Below are 12,130 nucleotides of genomic sequence, written 5' to 3' on the forward strand. Positions count from 1 at the left end.
GCAAATGCTGGAAGAGATGGATGACCAAATAAAGTCAATAAGACAAGACATACAAGCAGCCAAGGATAGGCAGAAGGCATACGCAGATTTGAAGCGTCAAGAAAGAGTCTTCGAAGAAGGAGACATGGTCTTCATTTGCGTATGCCCTAAAAAGAGTTCTCTATCCTTCGGAGATTGCAAGAAGCTAAGTCCAAGGTATTGTGGGCCATACAAGATCCTCAAATGCCTAGGACCTAATGCTTATAAATTACAACTTCCTAAGAACCTAAAGGTTCACAATGTATTCCATATTAGCCTATTGAAGAAATATGTACCTAATCCTAACCATGTACTTGACGATCAACAAGTTGTAATGCCTAGTCAAGGAGTCCTTGAACTAAGGCATGATAGGATCTTAGATGTTAAGGAGAGACAATTAAGATCTAGAACCTTGAGAGAATGCCTCGTCCAGTGGAAGGACTATCCCGAAGAGGATGCCACTTGGATAGATGAAGGCACACTCAACCATCAATATCCCTAGTTTATCTGGAGATGAGGACATCTTGATTCCTCTAAGGCGGAGAGAATATAATATGTCAAATATTGTAAATTTATGGGAAATTTTTCTCACCGTCGGCGACGGTCCTGTTGGAGAATGGAGAGGGAATTAGAGGCCAGCAAGCTCCTCGCTGGAGCTTGCTCGGCCTCATTGCCATGCATAACGACACGAGGGGAGGGAGGATTCCCTTCCCTCTCCTTATAAAACCCCCCATTCAAGGGAGACAGGAGTAGGACGACCAAAAATAGGACGCTGCCAGAAATCCTAACGTCATCTGCTGCCGTGGAAGCAAGGAGAGTCGCCGCCAGGCTGAAGGGCGAGTAGGTTTCTGCATGCCGCCACACTGTGAAAGGGAGCCATCTCCCTCCACGTGGTGCCACGAAGGCTCCTACCCCTTTTTCCCCAGAAGCTTCTAAGAGTCTTCTCCAAGCCCCCCTTCCTGTGGGCTTGGAAATTTCACCCCGTGTCCTAAAATCCCTCTAAGATCCCCTTCTTATGACTTTTGGAAACACAATCCCCCCCCGGTTTTTAGACTTCCCTTAAGCCCTTTCTGTGACATATTGGAAACCCACCTCCCCTCGTGTTTTAAAAGATCATAAGCCCCTTTTTCCTCTATAAAGAGTGGGCTTAGAGGTCCTATTATTACACCCTCGTACTTTTAAAAGTCACTTAGCCCCCTTTTCTTAAGCCCCTTTTTTGTATTTTATAAATCCTCAACCACACCCCGAGTATTAACCCTTAAACCCTTTCCTTGGGCATCTTGAAACCACACCCCCAGTGTTAGTCCCTTAAACTCCTATCCCTTGGCTTTGGAGCCACCCCTCTTTCCTCCGTGTTTAAACCTTCCCTAGCCCCTCCCCTTGTGACGTATTGAAACCCCTTCCCTCCAAGTTTGACCTAAGGGTCCTTCGACCTTACTTATAACCTTTACAGTTACTATATTTCCTTGGAGTTCTCTCCCGCACCTTGTGTCTTTTCCATCCCTTTTCATTCCTCGTTTGAACGAGTCATTAAAAGGCCATTAAGCCTTCCCCATGGCTTCAATGGGTCTTAGTCATAAAAGATTCTGAAACACCCTTTCGAACTTCCCAGCTTCAAGGAGGGAGCCTTCCAAAAACTACTTTCGACAGACGGTGCAAGGGAGCAACGGTGGAATTCCAAAGAAGAGTTGTAAAGCTGCTTCCACGTCCGAACGACTACAATTGCGATGCCTCCTAAGAAAGTCCAAGGCGTAGCCACGGGAGGGTCATCTCCCAGTATCCATGTGGATATCTCACCCCAAACCCAGGTTTTCCTTCTTAATTTTTAATATTGTCGTAATTCAAACATGCAAGGTTAATTATTAGAAATAGGATATATTTTCAGCCTAGTTGTTTACGACGAAGGAACTTAGACATCAATACTTTTAAATGAAACATGCAAATTAAGAAAGTATAAACGCGTTTCTAGCAAATAGTTTATGCATTGAAATGAATTATAAGATTAGATTATTATCCATTGAAATAGTATACTTCGATTAGGCCTAGAAGGATAAACTGCATCTTGTACTATTAATCCATATCCTTCTTGCAATGAATCATCATGGAAAGTGCAAGCATGAAATGATTCTTACGATGCATAAACTCTAGGAAAATATCGTTTGTCAACAGCATATTATCAAGTAAAAGGTTGCTTTTTTAGCATGAATTTGGTTCACAAAGTGTAGGAAGATATTGGAATTAACCTATCTTCAAATCGATAAAGTTTAGAATTGAAAAATCAATTTACGCATAGACAACAAATCATGTGGAAGTAATCTCGAAATTATCTTCTAGAGTTAACCAAATTGACATAAACTTAAAAACACCTAAGCTGCGAAATACTCGTTGGGAACGAGTTAAATTCCAAGAAATGCCTATACCTTAAATACTTGCCCACATTCACTGAATGTAGGGATAGTGAATTGTAATCGTAAAAAGAACTAGGGTTTGTCCCTAAGAATCTTACAAAGATGAAGCTTGGAAACCCTAGGTCTAACGACGTCAGCTTAAAGAACCTGAAACAGATTGTTTCGTGACTCCATAGTCGCATAGCTCGAAGCAGCACTTGCGCAACAAGTACAGAATCATATGATCTTGTGATTGGATCACAAGGGAATGGCCAAGTTCCCACAATGAAGTTGGCATGTCCTTACACAAGTTATCTTGCGAGATGACGAGTAATTATCCTAATTGAATATCCTTCTTGAGTAAGGAAGATTGTTTGGAAACTAATGACCAACCGATAAACTTAAGGTTTGACCAAGTCAGGTTATTAGGGTACGCTCTAACCTAGGATATAGGGGATCTTGCCAAGTTTCAAGTCATCCCGGAACGAGTGCTAGACGCATTCGAAAGGAAGGATTCATTCCTTAGCAGTTTGCCAACAACAAAAACGATCAATGGAAATGTTTGTGCTTGCTATAGATTTTAGAGCACTGTTTGGCTTTGTTTGATCAATGAGTTAAAAGATAAAATGGATATCTATACTTCAGGTTAAAGTCCTAAAGGGAGAGGCAGCTTCAGTTACCCCCGACTGCCTGCCTGACCCTAACCAAGGGGGTTGTTGACCGCACTGGGAATGTGGACCGAACCCGCCGCAAGAGGTCTCTCCATTGAGCGCTACTTGGAGTAGAAGGACGCTTGGGTGCCAGGGGGGCTCTGGCCGTAAATCCCTCGCCTTCCGGGTCCTGCACAAGAGGCTAATGTGACTCGGGATTGGATCTCGAGGCCCGCATACTAGTCTACTGGCAAAAATTGGATTAGTGATCCCTATGGATTGCTGGATAGCCTTCGGACGGATTGTGGATAAGCCTAAGGGCTGGACTCTTTGTATTTCAAAGATAAATATAATGACCTATTAATAAGGAACTTGTCTGATATTGTTTTTCTATGTCACGTGATAAGATTACTTGAAGGAACCAGTGCTTAACGGGTTAATTAAAGAAGCTGGTTGTTACATGTCCAACTAATGTGTTAGATAATTAAATAACTAAAATAACCCGAGGAAAGTGCGGAGGATGGGCCATAGGTCCGTCCTATGGATGGGTGGTCTAGCTTGGCCGGGAACTTTTCTCAAATCATGAGGAACAGCGGAATGATCGTCAAAGGACACAAACAACAAAAACGTTGACCTAGAGTTATGATTTAAACTGATATACGTTGTTTTAGGGGAACGGAATGGGACTATGCCTTATGGCAGAGAGGTTGAGCTTTGCATCCCTCTTGTTTCCTATTCTCCTTGAACCAAGTGCAGCATGAATCCGCTTCGGACCTGGCGTTTTTGCGTAAAGTAGTTCGCTTGGGTCCGACGCTAGTTACTATTAGGAAATGACCAAACAAGAAAACCCTAATTCAGGTCGATCCTAAGTGGGAACGGCCGGATTACTTCCGCTACGTGGCAGACGCGGAAAGCCCTAGATCGCAAACCCCGTAACATTGCATGGGAGTGCTAGGCGGAGCTTTCTAGACATCCTTTCCGATGGACTGCTAAGACGTGTCCTGGATGATATTAGCGGACACGTTACATCCATAGCCCAAGAAATAAAAACCATCACTTAAACAACTGGCAAGGAAGGGGCAAGGGTTCACTAACCTATATGGGCCTATTGATGACTTTGATACCAGCATTTGAATATGGATATTCAATGGATAGGGCAACGAGAAAACTTTTGTGAGCTAGAACATAAGAGGGCTCTGTTTGAAGGGGAAACAATGTGCTTGAAGGAATCTGCTGAAGCATAAGAAGCTAGATGTTTGATCAAGTAGGTAGTGGGGACGAAATCGAGGTGAAGATGTTGTGATTGAAGGTGGCATTTGTTTAGTTTGATGGCGACGAATCAGTTCTCGTCTCATGACTAGTTCATCATTGATTTCTTTTGTTTTCGTTAAATCAAATTCCTTAAGGTTATAAAACCTTATAAGTTCACACACCAGTTTTTAGGACATTATAGACATATTGTCACTTTTGAAAAAGGCGACAAGGTCTAATTACGTGTTCTAGAACATTAAAGAGGTTTGAAGTTTGGATTAGTTCCTAAGTTATCTCCATGGCATTGTGGCCCATTTATAATCCTTAAATGTGTTGGTGAAGTCTCTTCCAAAAGGGGGGATTGAGGTTATGTATGGGGTGCTGTTGGAGAGAGTGGCATAGAAATTGGATATTCTCTCTCCTCTCTCTTGAGCATAATACAAGTAGTTCGAGGTCACAATAACAAAATATGACGCATATGTGTGGAGTTTTTATAATCAACAACATGCCTGTTGCACGAAACATGGTTTAGGTTACAAAGTGCATCTAGTTGCCACTAGGTGAAAGGAAGTTTGGGAGAAAATCTCTATACTATATTAATGAGAGACATGGGGCTTGGCCATGTGGCATGCTCTTGCCTTCTCTGCAACGGGTGCCACATGGCACTTGCAGTTGCACGCCCCCCCAACTGTGCCTGTCACTTGTCCACATGCGTGACCCCATGATTGCCACCCGTGCCCAAGTGCACTCACCCATGTGCAGACTAGCCCAGTTTGGGAGAAAATAGGAGGTTGAAGAGGATGGAGGTTTGGAGGATTACCTATGCCATAATCAAACATACACATGCGTGACCCCATGCCCACCGCCCGTGCCCAAATGCACCCGCCCATGTGCAGACTAGCCCAATTTGGGAGAAAATAGGAGGTTGAAGAGGAGGGAGGTTTGGAGGATTACTTATGCCATAATCAAACATACACATGCGTGAACCCATGCGTGCCGCCCGTGCCCAAATAGGAGGTTGAAGAGGATGGAGGTTTGGAGGATTACTTATGCCATAATCAAACGTACACATGTGTGACCCCATGCCCGCCGCCCGTGCCCAAATGCACTCGCCCATGTGCAGACTAGCCTAGTTAGGGAGAAAATAGGAGTTTTGGAGGATTTTACCTATGCCATAATCAAATGTACACATGCGTGACCCCATGCCCGCCACCCGTGCCCAAATGCACTCGCCCATGTGCATCCTAGCCGAGTGTTTGGGAGAAAATAGGAGGTTAAAGAGGATGGAGGTTTGGAGGATTACCTACGCGATAATCAAACGTGTATATAGAAGAGAGAAATATTTTTGGGAAACGGCAGTCGAGTCCACAAAATGAACTTGGCTGCGGAAGCCAAAAGCAGGATTGCCATTCTCCTCCGGCAGAGAACGTGAGAGAATTCTGTGAAACTAATCTGTCTCTCGCTCTCTCTCTGTGCGCGTCTCTCTATGTGTATCTCTATGGACACTCCCTTCGCCTCAAGTTTCCATCGTTCACCCTGCGACTTTGAGAGAGTTTCACCTTCAACGAGCTACGCAACAACAATCAGGCGTCCAAGGTGGCGATACACCGTAGCAGCAGCAGGTGTGTCTAAGAGGCTAGGATTTCTCTCTTCCAAAGCTCCTCGCCTGCACAATGCGAAGCTCGTCATTCGAGCGAGCGCCAGCAATGATGCCGCCGGGCAAATGGACGACGGTGACAAAGCTTCTCTCCAGGAACGCTTGCACAGGCTCCGAAGGGGCCTTGCCACAGGAACAAGGCACTACATGGCTAGAATGCAGGATGAGCTCAAAGCTGAGACAGGCTTGGATATCCAGCAACTGAAGACATCTTACAGTTTGGTCGCCGCACAGCTCAATTCTAAGGCACAGCACATCTATGCTTTATTGCTTGTCTCGAAGAGGGCACTGGATGAATATGCATCCCAACTCAGAGTTCTTTTCGTGAAATACTGGCCTCAATTCACCATGTGGAATCGACTAGTCTATTGGAAGGTATCAAAGTAACGTTTGTATTAATCACTTTTCAACGTAGCAATGTGATATGCTCACATTCGTTTAACCGCTTTCATTTTGCATCAATGTTACATGTCACATTTATCAGTGTTCATCAGTACTCTGCATTCATGCATGCGTGCGCGCATGCGCGTGAGTGTGTGTCCAATTTGCTGAAAGAGGAGATTGCAACAAGGCTTTAATTCGGCAGTGTCAATGATAATTCCGAAACTTTAGCACTCAAATGTCTGTGAGGCCTTACCTGTCAACAAATGTTGGATACTTGGTCCACATATTTTTTCTACCTTCGACCAAAAGTTGATGTTGTCAGTACTAGCTATACATTGGCATTAATTGGATAGTTTAGTCCATATATTTTTCCTACCTTTGATCAAAACTGTATGCTGCAAACAATAGCTATACATTGGCATTTTATGCCCTGTAAGAAAGCGATCCACTTTCTGAAGAGAGAGGAGCTGTACACTACACAAGGGTGTGGTTGTTTGAGCTGTATGATGATTCATGTTTTGGCATAGAAAGGTGGTTTACTCATCACTACCTTTTCAGCAATCTCAGCCATAGATGTTAATACTTGGTCATCTTTGCTAGGATTTTCACGAAGGGTCTTTTGGATCATAGATTGAGAGTCGCTTTGGTTTATGTTGGCGGAAATAAGAGGTTATATTCATTCACCTATACTGATATGTCATGTCACATCCATTAAAATATGAACATTTCCATCCTTAAATATAGGCTGTTGAAGTGGATAGTGAAATGCTTGAAGTTTGCCCTTCCAAATTGTAATGGGTAAATTTGCAAGGCACATACCATAGCCTCCTTCAAACTTTGGTGGTAACACAAGATGTGACCCAAAGGAGTGTGATTGGGAGACTCGACTAAAGCCAAAGCTATGGGGACAAAAGCTCTTTCGAATATGTTCTTGGATAGAGAAAACAAATCTTGTTAGGGCATGTATGGATTTTGAGAATGATCTAGGGGATGGGATATAACATTTTCTAGGATTGGCTAGAGGATCAAGATAGGGTCTCTGAGAGTGTTCCAAGGGTAATGTGTTCAAGGGTGGTAGGTATTAGTAGTCTAGTCAACTCATGTGTGAGTTTGGAATGTGCTAGGTATTACTTGACATTTTAGGCATTTTTTGGTTAGTGATTATTTTGGCATTTATTGTTGGCCGACCAACATTAAATGCTGGCCAACTTGATGCATTATTTGCTTTATTTTTTGCCTGTTTATTCAGGCTTCTCCTCCACATTTAGTCATTCATCACTTGCAAATCCAATGCAGGCCTTGTGGAGAGAGGGAGCCAATGCCAGTGCCCACGCAGCTAGTGACTCACTATTGTATGCGTCTGTCTTGTTTTTGGTATATGGATTCCATTTCTTGAGCACATCTTTGAGTTTTCTTCTTTTGTAGCGTTCCTGTGTTTTCTCTTTTCTCTCTCTTTTGTCTTGTGTTCAGCTGCTAGCAGTCTATTTTAGCTTTCTTTCATGCTTCCATTGTTGCATCCACTTTTGACATGGTATCAGATTTCAGGATCTATGCACTTGCTGTTTTTTTTTTGCTGATTATAGGTCTTCTATTGCCGATCACTGATTTCCCTTGCTTGCTGCCACCTCCTTCCAGCTTGGCAACACCTGCTTGCTGAAAATCTCCCTGTTTGCAGCCTTTGCAGTCTGCGTTTACTGCATTAATTGCTCCTACTGCTTGTGTTTTGTCTCTAGCAGTTTGTGTTTTCAATTTCTGCATTATTTTATTGTGGTATTGCTGCATTTAATGCCTGTTTTGTCTGCATTTTGACTCCTACAAGCTGGGCGATCATATTTTCAGGTTTTTGTGGTTGCAATTTTCACCTTCTGGTTGTGTTTGATCAGATTTTGTCATTTTGCAGCAGTTATTTTGTGATTAGCTTGTCAACACTATGTGTGAACTCTAGTTAGTACAATTTGTGTTGTGCTTTGGCTGTATTCTCTCTCCTCTTCAATTCCTTTATTTTTCTCACCCTATTCTCTTTAGATGGCTTCCCCATGTTGTTCTACTAATGACAAGTTTCATGGCCCTGATTATCTAACATGAAGTGCTATTACGAAAGCATGGTTTGTGTAGAAGTAGTTATCTTTTCGAGCTTTTGAGCGACTTGAGCGTCCCACTCCTCTTCTAGTTGATTTCAACGAGGATAACTATGAAGAAGCTGTGCTCACATGGGATAACTATGATGCCCATGCATGTTCTTCTCTTCTTTGCTATATCTTCAAAGAAGTTCTTCAAGCAATCACCTCCTACAAGACTACTTCAACAATATGGGCGAAGCTTTAGAGGATGCACGAGGCTCCTTTGACTATGCGTGTAGTTACCCTTTATGGTCAGCTGCAACAAATGAAGTTTGAGCGGAAGAATACTATCCAATCATTCTTACTTTGTGTCACATAGGTGCAAGATCAACTTTGACACATGTAGTTCACTCTTCCAGAGGCTTATCATGTGGGGACTCTGCTCTACAAGCTCCCTCTGGAGTTTGATGGAGTGGCCAATTCTTTGCGAGCCCAAATGTCATCGATACCAGTGAGTTTTACCCATACGTCCTCCATGCTGCTTGAGCATGAGGCATCCTTGTGGTTGGAGGGAAGGCTTCTATCTTAGTGTGGTGGCTCAAGTGAGGCTTTTGTAGCTTCAGAGAGGGACGATAGGAATAGCAACTCGAAGGCCTAGTGTTATCATTGTGGCAAGAAGAGATTGTTTGCAATCGTGTGTTTTGTGTGGTCATCTCTTGCCGATGAGCCTTAGTCTAAGTCAGACGAGGACATTAGGAACTTTGATATTGTATTAGTTTGTCATTTTATGTGTTTTAAACACTTTAGATGGGGGGCACATTAGTGCATTTCTTTTTGGGCACTTTTGGCCATTTTTAGGGGTTTTGACCATATGTAGAGTTTCCTTATTTTCTTTCCTACATATAGGCGGCCTGCCCTCCCACTTTCACCATCCATTATCCATCATTGATCCTTCGTGATTAGCTAACCCTCCTCATTCTCTCATCCCCTTACTACTGTTTGTTGCTCACATTGACGTTTAGAGCTATGTGTTGGGGCTGATTGTTGCAACCTTGTACCTTCAGCCATTGTAGTCACATTGTTCCTTCTCTCTCCTATGTTCTCTCTTTGTCTCCTCTCCGTGTTCACTTCCCTCTTGTTGTGCACTCTCACATGGTATGTGAGCCATGTGTTTGAGCTGGAGATCTTGAAGAGAAGCACTCTATTCACAGTTCTAGCCATCTTCGTTGCTAGTTTTTGGGGGTAGCATACCTGCGTTGTGTCTCATACAATGCTGGGTGGTTGGGCGGCCTATATTTTGGTTTGCCCTTTTGCATTTTGCATGCAGCCCCTCCACTGCAGTGCACATGCAACAGGTTTAGCACTCGTTTCTGGCATGTGACACTCTCCTGTTGCGGGCCAGCAGCTCCTATTTGCTGGTGGGTTATTTCCAGGTGCCGGTGGCCCATTCTCTAGGTGCCCAAATACGTTTTCTCCCTGCATTTTACAGTTACGAGTCTTCACCTAACCTGGGCAGCTAGATTCTTAGGTGCTAGACACCTTTTGCCTGCGTTTTTTTGTTGACAGGTCCTTCTCTTTTGAGCTGGCCGTCATCTTCAGTATAGCCGACAGTATTCTCTGGTTTGCACGGTTGGTTTTCCCTTGGGTGGCACCTCAACACTTCAGACAGCCTCTTTTGCAGGCTGAATGGCCTGTTTATCATGCAGACAGACTCACCTTCATTATTGCGTATACTGGATCCAGCTTTGTTTTGGGCTGGGAACCCGTTTGGGTGTTGACATCATCCCCTGTAGAGCTTATAGCCTGTGTTTTCAGTCAAGATACTTTCTTGGCATCAAGTCACCACTTCCTACATTGGATACTCCCCGTCTCCATTGCTGTATATCAGTCCTTTTCTAATCAGCCCATCGACAAACCCCGTACAGGTGGAAAACACCCAAGTTGCAGCAGCATCTTTGTTTTCTTGCAGGTAATTATTGAAGGATATCTATGACTGATGTGTATGCTATGGGGAATCATGTGGTTTGGGATCATTCAGATTGACTATCATCCCATCACTCCTTCCCATTTTATTCTTCTGGGGTTTTGCAGGTGCTAGTCCTACCCTCTCTACCCGCATTCAATAAGCTGGATGGAACAAACTATCCTCTATGGTCGTGCCGCATGGAGTGTCTCGACGGCTGTGATCTATGGGATTTTGTTATCGACCCTATTACCCATCCTATTTTGGATCCTCATGTTGGTGTGATTGCAGATTCAGCTGCTTTATAGGGTTGGTTGAATACTAGAGCTCGTTTTTTTCTCCTTTTGAGTTGTACAGAGGTTGTGCTTGTGCATGCTAGACATATCCGCATCATTGCGGAGATTGGCATCTCTCTTCTGGGTCCAGACATTTGGGCGTCGCTTATCTCTTGAGTTAAAGCTACGATAGCTTTCTGTTGCAGATTTCCCTATGATGAGGGATCACATCCACAGGATGGAGGGGCTTTGGGATGAGCTTGTATTCCTTGGTGTGGATATTTCTTTGGAGGACCTAGCTGTGATACTTCTCTCACATCTTCTATCATGGATATATGATGTGTTCTATACCAGTCTTCTCACTTCTTGTAGTTGGGAGACTCACTTGGGAGGAGCTAGTCCCATTGGTTCTTGAGAAGGATGTGCATCACATGGAGTGAAATTCTTGTAGAGTCCGTACACATGGCTGTGCTTATGTGGCTTTAACTATGGGTACGGGACACACTAAGTAGAAGAAAGGGAAGAGAAAGAAGTTGGATGTCATCTTTGGACTCTAATGTAGATTTTGTGGGGAAGTATAGAGGATATTCCACGTGTCCTCATTGTGGAAAGACCTTGCACCTTGAGGAGAAGTATTGAGAGGAAACACCCTCACCTTTGTCTGGGAGCTAAGGGTGGATCTACATCGGAGCCTTCGTTTATCTCTACTTCATTACTCGTTGTTACCTTCGAGTTATTATTTCTACACATTTATTAGATGGAGGAGCCTTCTTTGATTGTCTCATCTTTTGAGCAGCATTGGCTTTTTGACAATGGTGCATTGAATCTTTGTTGGGTGTAAAGGCCCTTTACGTGCTCTCCCGTGTATATATTACTTCACACATGTGAATCCACCCTAACGGGTGTAAGTGTACCGTACCCTAAGTATAAATACATTCTTTTGTTCTTTGTGTGTATCACACTGGTACACACCTATCCGTCGACTCACTCTCACACTAACTGTTCAACATTGTTGAGCACGTCAACTATTGTGCCTGCCCTCTCTCTCTGCTTCTGCTTCCGCTCATGCTCATCAAACTGGTATCAAAGTTGCAATGGTTTTTTGCATGCCACAGACAGTAGTCGCCAGATTCAAGCTCAACAGGGTAGCGATAGCTGTTAGGCTTAGGTTACACGCAAGAGTGTTACAGGCGTAACAATCTGGGGACTGTTAAAGAGCAGGCAACTAGTCAGGCAACTGGTCAACAATGCATGGGCGTTAGACGGCCAATCGATGGGACTGACGACTAGTGATAGGCAACTACGCATTAGGCGATTGGAGGAGGCGTGCATCAGACACGCACGTGTGATGGGGACAGTGTGTCAGGCTGCATGGACAACGGACGTAACGCCGCCGCACGAACAACGGGCAGAAGGTCAACGGCCCATTGTTCTTCTATTGCAGGTGGTTCTTCGTCATTGAGTGACCTCCCTCTTCCCCACCAT

At 43.9% G+C, this 12,130-nt stretch overlaps 1 protein-coding gene across 2 annotated transcripts in view; it reads left to right on the plus strand.

Annotated features, from left to right (window-relative positions):
- The first annotated feature begins 5,640 nt into the window (after positions 1-5,640).
- FTSH12 (FTSH protease 12) overlaps positions 5,641-12,130 on the plus strand; it is a 140,375-nt gene continuing 133,885 nt past the window's right edge. Inside the window, exon 1 of one of the 2 annotated variants that reach the window (XM_087698033.1) lies at positions 5,641-6,338. In XM_087698033.1, coding sequence (XP_087554159.1) covers positions 5,793-6,338 — 546 coding nt within the window. In that variant the 5' untranslated portion in view covers positions 5,641-5,792. The remainder of the gene's footprint in view (positions 6,339-12,130) is intronic. The other variant, XR_015694493.1, reaches the window with a different exon arrangement.

The sequence above is a fragment of the Lygodium microphyllum genome, chromosome 17, assembly GCF_053477565.2.
Source record: "Lygodium microphyllum isolate KBCC chromosome 17, Lygodium_microphyllum_v1.1.10, whole genome shotgun sequence".
Taxonomy (NCBI): Eukaryota; Viridiplantae; Streptophyta; class Polypodiopsida; order Schizaeales; family Lygodiaceae; genus Lygodium; species Lygodium microphyllum.